The 21995-nt window shown below is 41.5% G+C and overlaps 1 protein-coding gene across 2 annotated transcripts in view; it reads right to left on the bottom strand.

The window, feature by feature from the left end:
* TNKS (tankyrase) overlaps positions 1 to 21995 on the bottom strand; it is a 281917-nt gene that overhangs the window by 95856 nt on the left and 164066 nt on the right. For both annotated transcript variants that reach the window (XM_089670593.1, XM_089670594.1), the window contains exon 6: positions 2400 to 2494. In XM_089670593.1, the coding sequence (XP_089526719.1) occupies positions 2400 to 2494 (95 nt within the window). The remainder of the gene's footprint in view (positions 1 to 2399; positions 2495 to 21995) is intronic.

Here is a 21995-nt window from a genome sequence, read left to right as displayed (position 1 = left end):
GTGTTCCCATCTCTCAAAGGGTAGAAATGATTATGCACTGGCAGGGACCCCTGGTTTCCGCTTTCATCTGGCCTCATATGTGGTCCATGTGTAATATTCCTATATTCTTTCTTCCTCCCCTCCATTTTATTTTGGGGTATTATTTTCCCTCTAGTGTTACTCACACAGGGAGGCTCAGGAGTATTGGCTACTGTGATGTCTCAAGTTTCTCTTACCTCTGTGGAAGCTCTAGATTCCACCACTCCTTCCTCACTCTCTTCCTACCATTAATAAACAATGTTATTTTTATAGTCATTACTGTCCCTGTTGTATTTTTTCATTTTTTTTTCTTTTGTGTGTTCTTACCTAATTTATCAAGAAACTCCTGCAGATGTTTAATTTTTTCCTTATACTCTTTAGTTTCCACCTGAGGGGCCAGTTTGTGTTCCAATACATTGATTTTCTCCTCTAACAAACATGAATTTCTTTTTCCTTCTAGACACTATTAGTTTCAAGAATTTTCACTCAGTGTGATAAAAAAAAAGGAAACCATTCATCCTCACGCTTTACTGATCATTAGGGGCCACATCCCACCTTAACCTTCTAGGTGTGATGCCATCTCTAATGTACTTTACAATGTTAGCACATCTCACTTGCTTATCTAGTATGCTTTTTAGTTGTTTGAAATCCTGATTCATATCAGTGTGGTGAACACCCTGTGAAAAAATGTAATCTACAGTGATACATTTATCCTTAATAAAATTGAACACTTCCATAGCTGCTAGGTTCTATCAATGTGTGACCAAAAATAAACAGAAAATGTGAACCGCGCTATGACTCTACACAACCAAAACAACAAGAGAATAATAATTACTGGTGCAGCTGTTCAAGTGAATAACACTGATACTAAACAAATATATTTTTATACAGCGCTCAGCAGTGACAATCTACAGTGCCCTTCCAAATGTCCAAGTGAACCTTCAAATAAAGACTTTCAATTCATAATATACATGAAAATTCTTCTTAAAGTGCTCTGTGCTCAAAAAGATTGATAAAGTAATAGGTGCTCTTTAAACGTGCTCTTGAAAGGTGCTCTTCTTATGGTGACCCCCTTAGTGACCACACTCACCAGATATGATGGACCTCTTGCTTTCGCAATAGAGTCAAAATACACTTTTATCTGGTGGTAGAGGTTTCTTTCCTTTTGCCTTCCTGCCACTCATCAATTCTTCCTTGCAGACATATTCTTAACATTGGATATCCAATCCTTAGCTGCATTAGTTTTCTTTTAATACATTTTTCCCTCTATTTTCACCTTGTGAACTAGCCAGCAAGTCATTTAGTTTAGAACTTCTTTTAACAGACCAAGCTGTACACCTTAGGGTTAAGATGACCCAGGTGCCTACAATGATCAGCTTTTATTCATTCACGTAAAACCGACCTCACATGGAGTTGCAAAGGAAGGGCTGGGGGATCACATGACCTATCCACAAGCGGTTTACTTTTTGCCAGTTTATTTGAATGTATGAATGGATTTTCAGATTGCATCGTTTCCTGTAGATGACATCTCAGCTGAGATCAAATGGTCAAATCAAAATGAAGACCAACACAATTGCAGTAGTGCTCTTCATACTGGTCTCACATCTGAAAATAAAATGCACCAAATTCAAAATGTGGTGCAACAAATCTGTTCCTGTTGCTCCACCAGTCAACTCCTTGGGAATTGCAGCTGAGCATTCTGTGGTGAAAACAGGGCACAGCACTCACTAATCAAACCAGTGTTCTGCAGCCAAGCAGGAGGAATTTTTTGGTGGGAGGGGGGACAAATCACCATCTAGATCTTTGCCCCCCTGGTGGGCATACCCTTAATGGGTCTACAGGGTCACAACATACTGGAAATGCCACAGCCCTGGACTTTTATAGCACCACATGGCTAATTTACTGCATTGTACCAGGTGCCAAAGTAAGTGCTTCTACGCAGCATCTAATGCACAAAGCAACATTACAGACCAGCCCCAAATATTCTTCCAGGCAGGATCCGGTCCCCCACTTAGGCAACGAGGAGTCAATCCATCTGGAAGTTGCAGTGGCTATGTAGCAGCCAGAAAACTTGATATCAGAATCATCTTGAGAAAAATTCAAACCAAAAAAAAAAAAAAAAAAGGATCTCTTTTCTCAGAAGGTCATTCAGAAGGTCAAGATGGTCATTCAGGACATTAGCGAAAAACTGAGGCTTGTTAAGAGTGCAAGGGAGAATATAATTGTTGTCCTTAAAGCTTTGTTTTACCACTGTCCAATCAACTGAGGGCAGTTGTTATATCTAATGGTTTAAGAATTAAAGAGACTTTAATCAAGAGACAAATTTTGAGCGGTCCTGTCCTTGGGAAAAAAAAAAATGAGGATAATTTTCATTTACTTACCCTTTGTCTTTTGCATGAACATCAGCACCATGCTGAAGAAGGAGTTGTACAATCCGGACTCTGTTGTATCCCGCTGCCAAATGTAAGGGTGTAGACTGGTAAAACAAAAAAAAAAAAAAAAAAGGGTTAATGTTCCGGCGTACACTACCCAAAAGGTGTTCATCTTACATGCTATAAATATATCATAAGTGTTACTTTTCTCACATACTTCACACAGAAGAATATACATTTAATAGTGCTTTATACTGTGCTATGTAATGGTTTTAGATCAAAAAACATATTTATTTACTAGAATGCCTTAGAAAGTAGATTCAAAATAATAAAAGAAAAATAAGTTTTTGCACTCAACGTAAAATTCTTTATTCTAAGTTGAGAAACAGGCAGACTCATCAGAAGTGTAGGTGGCAGCATAAACCCACACGTCCAATAAATGTGGCTGTGTCTCTCAATGAATGACTAAAGTGTATTTCTACTTTAGCAGTCAAATTTGACTTTCCATTCGCTCTCACTCAGATAATACAACTTAAATAACACTGCAACATACAAAAAATATACTTGTTTTTTTCTGAACTGAAACTGAAGTTTTTCTCTGTTATGCAGAGGGGAATTGTGGAAGTAATGTTTTAATGATAATTAATGCTATCTGTAACTACCCTATAGAAGGAAGATGCATACTTGCCAATTCTCAGGGCACTCCGGTCTGGTCACGTGATCTCCCCAGCGACCAGCTTTAGGGGAGAGGAGGGAGCAGCGACAACAGCTGCAATGCCTGGCCAGTGATGTCACCCATGAGGCATGATGTCACCTATGTCTTACTATGAGACATCCATTGCTGGCAGTCCTTCCTCTCCGCTGAAGCCGCCGTTGTGAGCCGATCATGTGATGGTCTGAAGCGCCCTAAAGTATAACCATCTTTCTTCTACAGGGCAGTTACAATAGGATTTGGAGGGAGGGGAGACAGTTTTAAGCTTAATTATAGCCACTTTAAATATCCAGAAGCTGGGCTTCTACTTTGTACAAGAAACTCTGTGTCAGAGGGGACAGACTGAGTTTCCTCTCATTTCAAATTGTTCATAGTAGCTTGCAATGTGCTCGAGGTCTGTTCCAATGAAACTCCTAGAAAGTTTAAATAAATATAATATATATATAGATATATACACACACATATATACATACATATACACACACCCACACACACTATATTGCCAAAAGTATTGGGACGCCTGCCTTTACACTTGCATGAACTTTAACGGCATACCAGTCTTAGTCGGTAGGGTTCAATATTGAGTTGGTCCACCCTTTGCAACTATAATACCTTCAACTCTTCTGGGAAGGCTGTCCACAAGGTTTAGGAGTGTGTCTATGGGAATGTTTGACTATTCTTCCAGAAGCGCATTTGTGAGGTCAGGCACTGATGTCGGACGAGAAGGCCTGGCTCACAGTCTCCGCTCTAATTCATCCCAAAGGTGTTCTGTCAGGTTGAAGTCAGGACTCTGTGCAGGCCAGTCAAGTTCCTCCACCCCAAACTTGCTCATCCATGTCTTTATAGGCCTTGCTTTATGCACTGGTGCGCAGTCATGTTGGAACAGGAAAGGGCCATCCCCAAACTGTTCCCACACAGTTGGGAGCATGAAATTGTCCAAAATGTCTTGGTATGCTGACGCCTTAAGAGTTCCTTTCACTGGAACTAAGAGGCCAAGCCCAACCCCTGAAAAACAACCCCCCTTCAGAATCCCCCTCCACCAAACTTTACACTTTGCACAATGCAGTCAGGCAAGTATCGTTCTCCTGGCAACCACCAAACCCAGACATGTCCATCCGATTGCCAGATAAAGAAGCATGAATCATCACTCCAGAGTCCAGTGGCAGCATACTTTACACCACTGCATCCGCCGCTTTGCAATGCACTTGGTGATGTAAGGCTTGGATGCAGCTGCTCAGCCATGGAAACCCACTCCACGAAGCGCTCTATGCACTGTTGAGCTAACCTGAAGGCCACACGAAGTTTGGAGGTCCTTGGGTATAGGCCAGGGGTGGGCAAACTTTTTGACTTGAGGGCCGCAATGGGTTCATATATTGGACCCGGGGGCCGGACCAAGAGCAGATGAATGATGTGTATGTGTCATCCATAGTAAGTATAGTAATATTCCCCCATAGTAAGCATAGTAATTCATCCCCCCTATAGTAATTCATCCCCCCTATAGTAATTCATCCCCCCCATAGTAATTCATCCCCCCCATAGTAATTCATCCCCCCCATAGTAATTCATCCCCCCTATAATAATTCATCCCCCATATAGTAATTCATCCCCCCTATAGTAATTCATTCCCCATATTAATTCATCCCCCATATTAAGTCCCCCCTGTGTCAATTCACTTACCTTTGCTCCGCGCGTTCCTCTCGCCATGTTCCCGCGCCGTTCCGGTGTAGCATGAAAATCTGTCTCCTATGAAGATCTGTCCCCCTCGACGTATCTGCACATGTGCCAGTTTCAGGCATTAGCAGCCGATCGGTGATCTCCGGCACATGCGCAGATACGTCGAGGGGGACAGATCCTCATAGGAGACAGATTTTCATGCTACACCGGTCTTCAGGGCGGACTGTGAGAGGAGCCTAGCGGGAGCCTAGCTCCGCGGGCCATATTAAAAGGTCCGCCGGGCCGTATATGGCCCGCGGGCCGTAGTTTGCCCATTGCTGGTATAGACTCTGCAGACAGTTGGCGACTTCTGCACACTGTGCGCTTCAGCCCTGACCCTGCTCAGTCATTTTAAGTGGCCTACCACTTCGTGGCTGAGTTTCTGTTGCTCCCAGTTGCATCCACTAACAGTTGAACGTGGAATATTTAGTAGCAAAGAAGTTTCACAAATGGACTTATCGCACATGTGGCAACCTATCACGGCACCACGCTTGAATTCACTGAGCTCCCGAGAGCAACCCATTCTTTCACAAATGTTAGAAGAAGCAGTCTGCATGCCTAGGTACTGTGGCCATGGAGGTGATTGGAACACCTGAATCCAATGAGTTGGAGGGGTGTACCAATACTTTTGGCTATAAAGTGTGAGTGTGTGGGTATTTATATTTAAATACATAGTTTTTCCAAAATTAATTTTATGTATACTATGTGAATGGGAACATGTAAGATATATGACTGCAAACGTGAACATACACTTTAAGAAAAATAATACACATCCAGATTCATAACAAGTGTGGGTTTATGCTGCCACCTACAAGGAATCTGGCCCGTCTCCTTTTTCCTACCAATGCACATTTAAAGTTACAGTGGGGCAAAAAAGTATTTAGTCAGCCAACAATTGTGCAAGTTCTCCCACTTAAAAAAATGAGAGAGGCCTGTAATTGGCATCATAGGTAGACCTCAACTATGAGAGACAAAATGAGAAAAAAAAGTCCAGACAATCACATTGGCTGATTTGGAAAGAATTTATTTGCAAATTATGGTGGAAAATAAGTATTTGGTCACCTACAAACAAGCAAGATTTCTGGCTCTCATAGACCTGTACCTTCTTCTTTAAGAGGCTCCTCTGTCCTGCACTCATTACCTGTACCAATGGCACCTGTTTGAACTTGTTATCAGTATGAAAGACACCTGTCCACAACCTCAAACAGTCACACTCCAAACTCCACTATGGTGAAGACCAAAGAGCTGTCGAAGGACACCAGAAACAAAATTGTAGACCTGCACCAGGCTGGGAAGACTGAATCTGCAATAGGCAAGCAGCTTGGTGTGAACAATAATTAGAAAATGGAAGACATACAAGACCTCTGATAATCTCCCTCGATCTGGGGCTCCACGCAAGATCTCACTCCGTGGGGTCATAATGATCACAAGAACGGTGAACAAAAATCCTAGGACCGCACGGGGGGACCTAGTGAATGACCTGCAGAGAGCTGGTACCAACGTAACAAAGGCTTCCATCAGTAACACACTACGCCGCCAGGGACTCAGATCCTGCAGTGCCAGACGTGTCCACCTGCTTAAGCCAGTACATGTCCGGGCCCATCTGAAGCTTGCTAGAGAGCATTTGGATGATCCAGAAGAGGATTGGGAGAATGTCATATGGTCAGATGAAACCAAAATAGAACTGTTTGGTAGAAACACAACTCGTCATGTTTGGAGGAGAGAGAATGCTCAGTTGCATCCAAAAAACACCATATCTACTGTGAAGCATGGGGGTGGCAACATCATGCTTTGCGGTTGTTTCTCTGCAAAGGGACCAGGACGACTGATCCATGTACAGGACAGAATGAATGGGGCCATGTATCGGGAGATTTTGAGTGCAAACCTCCTTCCATCAGCAAGGGCATTGAAGATGAAACGTGGCTGTGTCTTCCAACATGACAATGATCCCAAACATACCGCCCGGGCAATGAAGGAGTGGCTTCGTAAGAAGCTTTTCAAGGTCCTGGAGTGGCCTAGCCAGTCTCCAGATCTCAACCCCATAGAAAACCTTTGGAGGGAGCTGAAAGTCCGTGTTGCCCAGCAACAGCCCCAAAACATCACTGCTCTAGAGGACATCTGCATGGAGGAATGGGCCAACATACCAGCAACAGTGTGTGCCAACCTTGTGAAGACTTACAGGAAACGTTTGACCTCTGTCATTGCCAACAAAGGATATATAACAAAGTATTGAGATGAACTTTTGATATTGACCAAATACTTATTTTCCACCATAATTTGCAAATAAATTCTTTCCAAATCAGCCAATGTGATTGTCTTGATTTTTTTTCTCATTTTGTCTCTCATAGTTGAGGTCTACCTATGATGCCAATTACAGGCCTCTCTCATCTTTTTAAATGGGAGAACTTGCACAATTGGCAGCTGACTAAATACTTTTTTGCCCCACTGTATGTGAACAGGCACCATAGGAAGCAATGTTTTTCACATGTCATGGGCATTGGATGCGGTTGAAACTGCATCCAATCCGCATATCTGTGAACAGGCACTTAGCTGACCCTTTGGTTTTTAAATCACTGACTGGCAAAAAGGGGTTACTGATGCGATCTGCACATTTTTAGATGCATGCACTTCATATTTTTGTTAATTTGGAAATTTGCAGATTAGGTTCTAGAGGAAGCTCTGTTTTTTAAAAACTGTTGCCATAAGGTATCACATAAATAAAGAGTGCATGGTTTAAGTGAGTCAGCTGACTACAGTGGGTATAGAAAAGAATAATCCCCCTTTAAAATAGTCACATTTTATTGCTTTGCAATCTGAAATGAAGATGCAGTTTGTTTTATCCAGCTGTATTTACTCAGTGCAACTTATTACATCCAAGCGAAAGATTAAATACCAACATGTCAGATAGAAAAAAAAAAAAAAAAAGGGAGGACCACCGATTTGGTCTATAATCTGGGGTATCTTAGCAAGGTGATATTAGACCTATATGGTCTGATCTGAAGGTGGGAGGCTACCAAAGAGCACAGCGGGTGTTTTGGTTGGGTGTTTGGAATTCAGAGCACTGGGAGCAGGTTTGGCGTTTCTTTACATGAAAATGAGGAGGCACCTATTTGGATCGCAGTTTGTCGGATTCATATTTTGGACTGTCATATGGACTATTTATTTTCTTTTAGTCTGGGTCAATCACTATTATTTTTCCCCATTTTTGTATTTATATTTTGTTCACGTTTATCAATAACGTATCTTGTTGCTTACCTATATATGTTCTATTACTAGGTGTGTGGGTTATGATGACTTATTTATAGATTACACATTTTATGAGTTAATGTGGGGGGCGGAGAGAGGCAGCACCACACAGTTTATCATATCAGAAGTCTATTATTAAGAAGTGGAAGGTATTTGGTACAACACAGACACTCCCTGGATCTGGAAGTCACTCCAAACTGGATGAAAGAGCCAGAGGGAAACTGGTCATAGAGGATATAAAGAGACCTACAGCAACTCTGAAGCAGTTACAAGAATTTATGACAAGGAGTGGTCCTTGTGTGCATGTGACAATAATATCACAAATTCCCACAAATGTAGCTTGTATGGGAGGGTAGAAAAAAAAAAAAAAAAAAAAAGCTACTCCTCAAGAAAAGTCACAGCCAGTCATGACTGAACTTTGCCAAAACACACCTTGAAGATTCTGAGGTCACATGGAAAAAGGTGTTCGATGAGACTAAAATTGAATGATAAAATTGAATGATTTGGCCACAACACTAAATGATAGGTTTGGTGGAAATCAAATACAGCTCACCATCCAAATAACACCATTCCTACAGTAAAGCATGGAGGTGGTAATATCCTGTTATGGGGGTGTTTCTCTGCAGCAGGTACTGGATCACTTGTCAGGATAGAAGGAAAAATGGATGGGGCAAAATACCATCAAATGCTTGAGGAAAATTTGCTGCCCTCTGCCAGAAAGTTGTCAATGGCAAGCAGGTTTACCTTCCAACATGACAATGACCCAAAGCGAACAGCAATACGGACCACACAGTGTTTGAGAGCATGGCCTAGTCAAAGACCAGACTTAAACCCCATTGAAAATCTGTGGAATGACTTGAAGACTGCAGTCCACAAACAGTCACCAACAAATTTAACTGAACTTGAGCAGTTCTGCAAAGAAGAGTGGGCAAATGTTGCAAAGTCTAGATGTGCAAAGTTAGAGGCATATCCCAACAGACTAAAGGCTGGCGTTAAAAGATGGTCCAACAAAATACTGACACAAGAGGGTGGTCCTTTTTCCAACTCCGTGATTCTGTTTTAATTGATTTTATTTTTTTTCAGACATAGTGACATTGATGAGTAAATACAGCTGAATAAAACAAAAACTGTGTTTTCTATACCCATTGTAATTGTGAAGTACCAGTAAAGGACAGTCATTTGGTAACAAAGCATGAAAGAGAGCCTGCATGTGTAGTGAACACAAACAACCGCCATGTACATATATTACAACTGAAAAAAAAGGGGACGGCCATATTGTTGGATACCCATACAAGATTTCTGCAGATATGGCGTCCCTGGCTGGATATACAGTCAGGTCCATAAATAATGAGACATCGACACAATTCTAAAATTTTTGGCTCTATACACCACCACAATGGATTTGAAATGAAACTAACAAAATGTGCTTTAACTGCAGACTGTCAGCTTTAATTTGAGGGTATTTACATCCAAATCAGGTGAACGGTGTAGGAATTACAACAGTTTGCATATGTGCCTCCCACTTGTTAAGGGACCAAAAGTAATGGGACAGAATAATAATCATAAATCAAACTTTCACTTAATACTTGGTTGCAAATCCTTTGCAGTCAATTAGAGCCTGAAGTCTGGAACGCATAGACATCACCAGATGCTGGGTTTCATCCCTGGTGATGCTCTGCCAGGCTTCTACTGCAACGGTCTTCGGTTCCTGCTTGTTCTTGGGGCATTTTCCCTTCAGTTTTGTCTTCAGCAAGTGAAATGCATGCTCAATCGGATTCAGGTCAGGTGATTGACTTAACCATTGCATAACATTCCAATTCTTTCCCTTAAACTCTTTGGTTGCTTTTGCAGTATGCTTTGGGTCATTGTCCATCTGCACTGTGAAGCGGCGTCCAATCAGTTCTGAAGCATTTGGCTGAATATGAGCAGATAAAATTGCCCGAAACACTTCAGAATTCATCCTGCTGCTTTTGACAGCAGTCACATCATCAATAAATACAAGAGAACCAGTTCCATTGGCAGCCATACATGCCCACGCCATGACACTACCACCACCACGCTTCACTGATGAGGTGGTATGCTTAGGATCATGAGCAGTTCCTTTCCTTCTCCATACTCTTCTCTTCCCATCACTCTGGTACAAGTTGATCTTGGTCTCATCTGTCCATAGGATGTTGTTACAGAACTGTGAAGGCATTTTTAGATGTCGTTTGGCAAACTCTAATCTGGCCTTCCTGTTTCTGAGGCTCACCAATGGTTTACATCTTGTGGTGAACCCTCTGTATTCACTCTGGTGAAGTCTTCTCTTGATTGTTGACTTTGACACACATACACCTACCTCCTGGAGAGTGTTCTTGATCTGGCCAACTGTTGTGAAGGGTGTTTTCTTCACCAGGGAAAGAATTATTCGGTCATCCACCACAGTTGTTTTCCGTGGTCTTCCGGGTCTTTTGGTGTTGCTGAGCTACCTGGTGCGTTCCTTCTTTTTAAGAATGTTCCAAACAGTTGTTTTTGCCACGCCTAATATTTTTGCTATCTCTCTGATGGGTTTGTTTTGTTTTTTCAGCCTAATGATGGCTTGCTTCACTGATAGCGACAACTCTTTGGATCTCATCTTGAATGTTGACAGCAACAGATTCCAAATGGAAATAGCACACTTGAAATGAACTCTGGACCTTTTATCTGCTCATTGTAAATGGGATAATGAGGGAATAACACACACCTGACCATGGAACAGATGAGAAGCCAATTGTCCCATTACTTTTGGGACCTTAACAAGTGGGAGGCACATATGCAAACTGTTGTAATTCCTACACCGTTCACCTGATTTGGATGTAAATACCCTCAAATTAAAGCTGCCAGTCTGCAGTAAAAGCACATCTTGTTTGTTTCATTTCAAATCCACTGTGGTGGTGTATAGAGCCAAAAATGTTAGAATTGTGTCGATGTCCCAATATTTATGGACCTGACTGTAGCTCAACCCTCGAGATTCGACCAGTCCCTTCTGTCGATATGAGGATGGATTTTGCTGTGGTCCCCTCGGAGCCCCCCTCCCCTTTTTTTTTTTCTTTTCTTCTGTTGTTGTTTGTGCTGTCCGTGTCTCTTTACTGTTTGTCTTTTCCTACCCTCCTGTTCAATCTGTCCTTAAACATATTTTACGGTTTGTGCTTGCTGTTTTATGCGCTACATCCGCAATACTTTTTATGTAATCTAGATTTCTTTATAAACTCTAGGTTATGAACATGTACTATTTTATGGTGAGGCCTCTTCTCGTGCCTCTCCCTTTTTCTATAATGTTGATGTAGCAAAACTTCCCTTTAGAGTTTACATTATCATTGACCCACAAAGGTTTGTTAACCGTTCCCTTCCAACCCCTTCCCCCATCCTTTCCTACAGGGCACCTATGTAAACTTATCAGCTTATGCCTTTATCGATGCATGCCTTGAACCAGCTTCCCTTCATTTAATACAATTTATAATTGTTGGTCATTGAATTTATGCTCCGAATGTCTGTTTCTCTTTTCTTAATATTCAATAAAGCTATTTGTAAAAGAAAAAAAGAGATTGGAAAATCTTAACGCATATAGATGCGTACGACAATTCTGTGGGTTTATTAAAAAAATTAAAAATATATATTCCCAAGAGCAAATAAATCTAAAACAAATGTGGAACCATTTGAGGTATGCAAAGCATAAAGAACATTGACATGTAACATACTTTTTATTGCTGTCAAGTAAAGGCAAAACTAAGCCCAGGGAAAAAAATTAGATATTTTAAAGTTTACAATTCCTTAGATGCAATGGCTGCAGTTGTTTTCTTCAGACTAAGAACATTTTCAGCAAGTTCAGGAAATAGTTGTTGATCTTGCCAAAAATGCAATGTCCTTGTCACTTGTGAGCTGGACAGAAAGCTAAATAATCTTCTTAGGTCAACCACTAGTCTACTAGTCCCATCAGCCACCATGTAAAAGAGAAAAAGACAGCACTCCATGCACAAATCTCAGTGATTTATTAAGGTCACATCAAAAGTATACACTTTCCATCAGCTGAGAGCTGAATGGACTGGGTGGAAATACGTCACTAGTTGCTGGACAGCTGGTGGTTGTCAGTTCCCTTACAACCAGCCTTAGTGGGAAGCTGTCAAATGAATTAGTGGTAGTATTACTGCTGCTAAATGTTTCAATTCCAGCTGCACCCAGATGTTTAGCTTGGCTAAAACACCTAATTTAGTTCAGCTATTTTCCAAAGTCCAAGCATGTAAAGTTCACACAGAACACGGATTTTTTCCGAACTGAAAGTTCATCACTACCCAACACATGCTTGGTGCTTTTTAGTCAACACTACCTAATCTTTTATTTTGTAAAAAAAAAAAAAAAAAGAAATAGGGGATTACATTTTGTTTTAGGGTTTTTACTTGAAAATATAGATTTGACAAATAGCATGTGACATAAAAGATTACAACTACCATCTTTTTATTTTACAGGTCCTCTGTTTCATGGCGTTAAGTAACTTGATAGTTAAAAATGAAATATTTTAAAATGCATGTGCATAAAATGAAAACACTTCAAGAGGGGAAGTGGTTAAAATTGGTCTTCCCTTTCAGGCATGGTTTTAAAATATATAATTGTTTATCTATTAGATGGTCTACTAAATAAAGGAATATCCCAAATTCCTGAAGCATTTTCGTATATGTTAAAACATCACTGCTTCAAAAAAAAAAAAAAATTATGATTTTACCAAATTAAAACAGGAAGAAAGAACACTGCATCATGCTATTGTTAGGACTGCTATACACTTAAAATGGCAGTCACGAAGAACTGCTGTCTTATCCTGTATTTTCGGAGTTGGTTTCTATATTAAGCCTAAATGTGTTAGTATTGAAAAGGCACTTAAAGTGTACACTGTACGCTCCAATAACATGTCTGCCAGAACATTTTGCACAGCTCTTCAATTAAACAGGTGGCATCACATTTTTCTAAAGTGATTTTTTTTATCCTCTCTCTAAAATAAAGTATTTTAGAAACCTAGACACTACAACCTGCAAGCAGTGGACCAAGCACTGAAAAATACGTGGGTGCTCTAGGAATAAAGCTAGTAGAGAAAACAGCTAATGCAAAAGTGAATCGATGTTAAGAGCAAAACAATAGATTTTCTTGCTATATTGCAGAAATATTTTCAACCGTTTTTATAATGCTCATTTTACTTGCTTAATTGCTTTAGTTTACAGCGGTGGAACTAAAACACAAAATCTGCCCTCCACATTGATGAGTAGAGCATATCAACAGCCACAGATGTAAATATACAGGGCTTTAAAAATCTTTATTCTTCTTTTATCCTTGGTCAGATGATTGCTGTTATTACTATCGCCACAGCACAGCCCCAGTCGGCAGTGAAGCTAAGCCTCAACACAGCACATGTCCTGTGACGACTCTTTACCTATCAAATACCCTCCCTTCCAGGCAATTCAGAGCAGAGTATGCTGTCAGTCAAGTGTCTGATCCACCTAGGGGGCAAGGCACATGCCTGACAGTGCACTCTGCTCTAAATGGCCTGGAAGGGAGAGCTTGCAATAGCTAAATTGAAGTCGCAGGACATGTGATGCACTGTGGTTTAGCTCTGTCCCAGACCCAAGACTTGCTGACGTGATCAGAACTGCAATCACGTGACCAAGAAAAACCCGGTGTCAGCCTTGCAGATCCAAAAAAACAGATCTGGTTGAGACACTGTAGCAGAGAGGTTAACCCACACAGCATATTTGAAGAAAGTATTTTCCCTGATTCCAGCAATGGATTAAAACTCCACAAAGCTAGGGCAAGCCTAGTTTTGCTGGTCAGACATATGGGGTTTTCCTGAGTATGCTTGCCCTACACTGCCAGAATGTTTAGTGGCAAAAGCTTTGAGTGAAACTGGACACATGGTGCTTTCTCAAAGGGAGCTATTAGTCTCACAACCCTCATTGCAAAAGCAAATGCCAGGGGCCTCCTGGACCGTAGGTTCTAAATGTAAGAACGTAGGCACAGGAGCTTGGCTGGGGGAAGGAAAACCCTGGACAGGACCATATCCAAGACTAGACCAAGATACTCCAAGTGATAAGATGGATCCAGCTGAAAGCTGAGGATGCATCCAGATCAGTGCAGTGTTTGTACCGTCTGTTGGACATAAGCTTACAGAGGTTGGACTGACTTGTTCCTGCAGAAGGAGATTGTCCAGATATCTTGTTTTGTACATCCTGAGGGCAAACAAAAGCCAGAACAGGTTCTAGCACCTTGGTGAAGAAAAAAAAGTTGGCAATATTGGGGGCTCAAAACATAGGGTTATTGCCATGGGCAAAAAAACGGGTGTGAAAGAAGGCACTTTTAATATCCACAGAGGCCAAAGGAATCCCCTGGGCGGCAAAGTTCCATGTAAAATTACTGAACCCTAAGAAACTTGTTAAGGGGCTTTGATTTAGAATCCTAGATTGTAAGCACCAAGGAGCAGGGCCCTCAAATCCCTCTTGTATTGAACTGTATTGTTACTGTATTGTCTCCCGTTATATTGTAAAGCGCTGAGCAAACTGTTGGCGCTATATAAATCCTGTATAATAATAATAATAGAATGAGGCAAATGCCTCCTTTTGCCTTGGGGATAGTAGTTGCGTAGAACCCCTGGAACCTGTCCTTTTCTTGGACAGATGCAATGATCCATGAGAGAAGAGCTGCATGGAAAGTTGGCCACTTTTGACAGCATAAAGTGGGGTGCAGGCAGAGATTAAAAGTAATCTGTAGCCCCTGACTGCTCTGGACCTAAGTATCTGAGATGCCCTGAGACCAGATGGCCAAGGAAGCAGACAGATATGGGGTGCATCCTCATAGCAAGGGCTATGGTTCTGGGTCTAGACTTGGACCCTTAGGCCTGGGAGGAATGAAGAAACTATTTCTCTGGAGCTGAAGGCTTACCCCAAGGGACCCTTGGAAATTTTTTTTTTTTTGAGGGTGTAGAATGGTACTCATCCTGCCATTAACCTCACCCCCTTCCGCTTGTGACTTCCTTGATGTAAGGAGAAACCAAAAAGGTGTTTCCCGTCATAAGGTAGCCTCATAAGGTACTTCTTGCACAAAGTTCTGCAAACCATCACTTAATATTGAGATATTTGGCCGAGCGTACCCTCTTATCCATTAATATAGTAGCAAAATACTACATGGATGAGTTCCAGATAGCAGAGGGTGGCTGGATCTGTCAAAATGGACAGGGATCCCTAGCCATGCATTTTAAACCAGGCAACGGATTGAATAGCCAGACCTGCCAGGGAAATCAAGGCCGTAAAGAGAAATTGTAACTTTTTATCCAAAGGATCCTTGGAAACAGGGACACCATCAACAGGAACAGTTAAGTTTTTCAGACAGAAAATGGCAGGGTCCACAGCTGGAACTGCTTATTTCCTTGGGAACTTCTCAACAGGGTATGGTTGAGAAAAAAAGTTTTGGAGGGATATAGATTTTTCAGGAGGTGGCCAGGCATCATAGGATGCAAGAGTGAGTGTACCAGGAAGGATTTGGCAGGCCCAGGCAGTTTAGGCTGGTGACCTTGGCTGGGCACAGGCATGCTGCTCTAAGGAAAGGTAATTGTGCACCGTGTTAGTAAGGATAGCAATTACAGTTAGGTCCCTATGTATTTGGACACAGGCACAATTTTAGATTTTGCAGGTATTTGCCAAAACATATTCAAGCTATAGTTCTATAATGGATATGGGCTGAAAGTGCACACACTCAGGTTAAATTTGAGGGTATGTACATCCAAATTGGAGGAAGGGTTTAGGAATTACAGCTGTTAAGAGTAGCCATCCCCCCTTTTTCAAAGGACCAAAAGTAATTGGACAAATAAATAAAATGTTTATTTGTAATATTTTGTTGAGAATCCTTTACTGGCAATGACTGCCTGAAGTCTGGAACCCATGGACATTACCAAAGACTGTGTTTCCTCCTCTCTGATGCTTTGCCAGGCTCTAACTGCAGCTGTCTTCAGTTCTTTGTTTGTGGGTCTTTCTGCCTTTAGTTTTGCCTTCAGCAACTGAAATGCATGCTCAATGGGGTTGAGATCAGGTGATTGACTCGGCCATTGCAGAATATTCCACTTTTTTCTTCAAAAGCTCCAGGGTTGCTTTTGCAGTGTGTTTTTGGATCATTGTCCATGTGTACTGTGAAGTGCCGTCCAATCAACTTTGCTGCATGCATTTGGCTGAATCTGCGCTGACAGTATATCTCTAAACACTGCAGAATTCATCTGGCTGCTTCTGTCACATCATCAATAAACACCAATGACCCAGTGCCACTGGAAGCCATGCATGCCCATGCCATCACACTGCCTCCACCATGTTTTACAGATGACCTTGTGTGCTTTGGCTCATGAGCTGTTCAAAGCCTTCTCCACACTTTTTTCTTCCCGTCATTCTGGTACATATTAATCTTAGTTTTATCCATCCAAAGAATGCTTTTCCAGAACTGGTCTGGCTTTTTTAGATGTTTTTTTAGCAAAGCCTAATCTGGCTTTTGTATTCTTCAGACATATAAATGGTTTGCACATTGTGGTGAACCCTCTGTATTTGCTCTTTTGAAGTCTTCTCCTGATTTGTAGACTTTGACAATGATACACCCACCTCCTGGAGAGTGTCCTTCACTTGACTGGATTTTGTGATAGGGTTTTTCCTTTACCATAGAGAGGATCCTGCGATCATCCACCACTGTTGTCTTCCAAGGACGTCCATGCCTTTTTATGTTGCTGAGTTCACCAGTGTGTTCTTTCCTCAGAATGTACCAAACTGTTGATTTGGCCACTCCTAAATGTTGCTGCTATCTCTCTGATGGATTTGTTTTGTTTTTGAAGCCTTACAATGGCCTGTTTCACTTGCATGGACAGCTCCTTTGAACGGATGATGTAGGTTCACAGCAATAGTTTCCAAATGCAAATACCACACTTAGAATCAACTCCAGACCTTTTACCTGCTTAATTGATGAAAAAAATAACGAAGGAGTAGCCCACACCTGGCCATGAGGCACCTTTTGATTCAACTGTCCAATTACTTTTGGTCCCTTGAAAAAAGGGGGAATGGATACTCTTAAGAGCTGTAATGCCTAAACCCTTTCTCCAATTTGGATGTACATATTTGGTAAATATCTGAAAAAAAAAACTAAAATTGTGCCTGTGTCCAAATGTATATGACCTAACTGTATATCCTTAAGATTGAGAGCTTTTGGTGATTTAATTTCATTCCTCAGGGAACACAGAGGCAATCACAGATGGATTCTGGGAAAGAGGATGAAAAGGTTGTTTAGCAGTTCCTGCATTCTAAGGTCTCTAAAAAGGGATGGAAGCCTCCCAATGAATTTAGAGAATGTAACTGAGAACCCCTTTTGCAAAACTAGGAGGAGGGGATTGTGCCAGAGGGGACTAATACAGCCTATGAGGAGGACATCAAGCTTTTAATTTCACCACTACTCAGGAAGAATAAAGCTTTCACTAAGCAGTAAGAGTACACACATTTCTCCATTGCTGTAAGTATATTCTGTAATAGGACTGTAGGACTGATGGCCTTTTCTTTAACTATTTTTGCATTTTTAAGTGATTTACAGTCAGGTCCATAAATCCAAATCAGGTGAACGGTGTAGAAATCAGAACAGTTGCATATGTGCCTCCCACTTGTTAAGGGACCAAAAGTAATGGGACAATTGGCTTCTCAGCTGTTACATGGCCAGGTGTGTGTTATTCCCCCATTATCCCAATTACAATGAGCAGATAAAAGGTCCAGAGTTCATTTCAAGTGTGCCATTTGCATTTGGAATCTGTTGCTGTCAACTCTCAAGATGAGATCGAAAGAGCTGTCACTATCAGTGAAGCAAGCCATCATTAGGCTGAAATAAAACAAACCCATCAGAGAGATAGCAAAAACAACTGTTTGGAACATTCTTAGAAGGAACGTACCTGTGAGCTCAGCAACACCAAAAGACCCGGAAGACCACGGAAAACAACTCTGGGGGATGACCGAAGAATTCTTTCCCTGGTGAAGAAAACACCCTTCACAACAGTTGGCCAGATCAAGAACACTCTCCAGGAGGTAGGTGTATGTGTGTCAAAGTCAACAATCAAGAGAAGACTTCACCAGAGTGAATACAGAGGGTTCACCACAAGATGTAAACCATTGGTAAGCCTCAAAAACAGGAAGGCCAGATTAGAATTTGCCAAACGACATCTAAAAAAGCCTTCACAGTTCTGGAACAACATCCTATGGACAGATGAGACCAAGATCAACTTGTACCAGAGTGATGGGAAGAGAAGAGTATGGAGAAGGAAAGGAACTGCTCATGATCCTAAGCATACCACCTCATCAGTGAAGCATGGTGGTGGTAGTGTCATGGCGTGGGCATGTATGGCTGCCAATGGAACTGGTTTTCTTGTATTTATTGATGATGTGACTGCTGACAAAAGCAGCAGGATGAATTCTGAAGTGTTTCGGGCAATATTATCTGCTCATATTCGGCCAAATGCATCAGAACTCATTGGACGCCGCTTCACAGTGCAGATGGACAATGAACCAAAGTAAACTGCAAAAGCAACCAAAGAGTTTTTTTAAGGGAAAGAAGTGGAATGTTATGCAATGGCCAAGTCAATCACCTGACCTGAATCCGATTGAGCATGCATTTCACTTGCTGAAGACAAAACTGAAGGGAAAATGCCCTAAGAACAAGCAGGAAGTGAAGACAGTTGCAGTAGAGGCCTGGCAGAGCATCACCAGGGATGAAACCCAGCATCTGGTGATGTCTATGCGTTCCAGACTTCAGGCTGTAATTGACTGCAAAGGATTTGCAACCAAGTATTAAAAAGTGAAAGTTTGATTTATGATTATTCTGTCCCATTACTTTTGGTCCCTTAACAAGTGGAAGGCACATATGCAAACTGTTGTAATTCCTACACCGTTCACCTGATTTGGATGTAAATACCCTCAAATTAAAGCTGACGGTCTGCAGTTAAAGCACATCTTGTGTGTTTCATTTCAAATTCATTGTGGTGGTGTATAGAGCCAAAAATGTTAGAATTGTGTCGATGTCTCAATATTTATGGACCTGACTGTATTAGACATTAGCCATGTACTGTGGTATCAACAACAGTTCTAGAACTGAGGGGTTAATTTATGAGCACAATGAAATATTATGAACAACTGGAGGAATTAGCCATTTCTGGCTTGAGTGCTGTGCGCCACTTTAAAGCGGATAGAGCTTTCAGGTCTATCTACACCTCCAGTGTCAGTTTCTATTTCAGAATTAAGTAGGAGTGGAACCTACAAATCATCTGCCAGTAACCTGGTAGACAGCACACATGCCTCCCTCTGCCCATACATTGAATACTCTACATGTGCAAAGCCTGCACATAGACAGGGAAACCTCAACCATTGCCGACACACAACCCCCGCCTTCACGCAACCTGTAGCTGCCTCTTTTGTCCTCATCCCGGCATCTATGCACACACATTCCCTGCCCTGACTCCTGTACATGGCTCCCAGCTCTTCTGTACATACACCATGCCATCCCCATCAGAGCTCTCTGCACCAATATGGCTCCTCTGCACAACCCCAAACCCACAACGCTTCTGAATACTCACACATATGTGCGCATGGTCCCCTAAGTACTACTATCAGTTCCTGTAAACACACCATGTCCCCACCCCCCCGTTCTATGCTCCTATTCTGCACCTTAGTACCAGTCCACCAGACATCTGTACACAGCAACCTCACTACACCACCACAACTACATCCCACGACAGGTATCCCTCCACAGCTGTCTGACTCCACCATACCCTTTCCCAGAAAAGCTGCATTCCCCCCCGTGAAAGATATCCTCCCCTTACACCTCACTGCTGGGCCACAATTGTTCCAGATGGACCAGAGGAAGGGTAAAGGAAGTTTTCATAAGATTCTTGACAGCAGTTGTCATGGGTGACTTTAGATGGACCAGGGGAAGGACAGAGGGATCCTGCATAAAAAAGCTTAATGTCATTCAACATGCCTGCACTAAATTCAAAGTCTGTGCTCCACAATCCTTCCCATCACTGCTAAAATAGAATGGCAAATTTTGTGTAACTTGATTTTATTGCCGATTCCACAGGTTTGAGCAATTTATTGTGTTAACCAAAATATTCTTGTCCTGCAAATATTGCCACCATCATGCCACAGACTCCTTACTACTGTCCTGTACTGTACATACATGCTCACTGTTGTACCCTCCACACATCCCTTCTGTACTTACACCCCTCAACCATACCTTCGGCACTCCTGTCCTGCACATGCTGCTTGCCAATATACCCTCTCTGCACGTCTCTCCATAACATATTACTTACGATCCTATCTTTTGAATTCCTCTCCTTCACATACTGGCCACCATCATACCATCCTTCACATATTGGCTTCCGTCATAATCCCTGTACTTTTCTCTTAACATTTTGCCTACTGTCAAACCCTTTGCTCCTATTTCCTACACATGCTTGCAAATGTCATACTACTCTCATACAAATTAAATGATTTGTAATATGCCTAAAAACTTGCTTTTTCTGGAACTAGCATATGTTTCTAGTTTCGTGTATGCGTGGGCAACAATCAATTTTTCTGGAAGAATTAGATACCTCTTTAAATCTACTATTTACCTGTCACCTAACATGTGCGCAGCCCTACATACATACTCTTCTAATCTGGAAAACTGAATTATGGATTTTCACAGCTGCAGCTAAGGAGGCGAGATTCCTTCCCTATCATCTAACCCATCAGCATGCTAGAGCTATATTAGTCTAATCATGGATTCAAACAGATCCTTTTTAATCAATGACTTTAGACAGTTCAATTAAAAAACGGGCCATTTGTTTTTGAATGTAAAATGTGTATTGGCATACAAACAGATTCTAGCTTGCGTAAGAGCCTGATTTTGCTGGAGGCTTATATGTGTTGAGCTGAATACAACATATTTCCCTTTTCCTCAGCTGTAGATAGAACCATACTGACACCATCTGCTGTACAGTCTGCAAAATAACAGCCTTTTTAATCTCAAAACTATGTATTTTGGTACTGCTGTAACATCCTTTTGTAAACCTTATTGAATATACTGTAGAACTGGAAGCCAAAACTATATTCTGTCCTTAATGTAGTTTTTACAGCAGTCCCAAAACAACTGAAAACAGCAGTGACTATTTCCATGGTGAATCAATATAATTTCACAGCTGCAAAAAAAAAAAAAAAAAAACACATACATACACACACACTGTCCACTTTATTAGTTACACCTCTTCAATTGCTTGGTAACACAAATTGCTAATCAGCCAATCACATGCAGAAACCAAATGCATTTAGGCATGTAGATGTGGTGAAGACCACATGCTGAAGTGCGAACCGAGCATCAGAATGGGGAAGAAAGGGGATTTAAGTGATTTTGAATGTGGCATGGTTGTTGGTGCCAGATGGGCTGGTATGAGCATTTCAAAAGCTGCTGATCTACTGAGATTTTCACGCACAACCATCTCTAGGGTTTACTAGAATGGTCCAAAAAAAAGAAAATATCCTGTGAGTGGCAGTTGTGTGGACAAAAATGCCTTGTTGATGTGAGTGGTCAGAGGAGAATGGGCAGACTGGTCGCTGCATATATAAAAGTTTGCCCACTTAAAAAGAAAGGGAGGGTCTATAATTTTTGTCATAGGTGTATTTTAAATGATAGAGACAGAATATCAACCAAAAATGTTATAAATGGAGTTGCAGTTCAGTGAGTAAAATAAGTATTTGATCCTCAAGCAAAACATGCTTAGTACTAGCTTGGTACTTGGTGGAGAAACCTTGTTGGCAAGCACAGAGGTAGATGTTTCTTGTAGTTGGTTACCAGGCTTGCACACATCTCAGGAGGGATTTTGGTCCACTCTTCTTTACAGA

Source organism: Staurois parvus, unplaced genomic scaffold, assembly GCF_062004578.1.
Source record: "Staurois parvus isolate SC_StPar_1 unplaced genomic scaffold, SC_StPar_1.0 ptg000091l, whole genome shotgun sequence".
Taxonomy (NCBI): domain Eukaryota; kingdom Metazoa; phylum Chordata; class Amphibia; order Anura; family Ranidae; genus Staurois; species Staurois parvus.
This window is presented reverse-complemented; position numbering and strand designations above follow the sequence as displayed.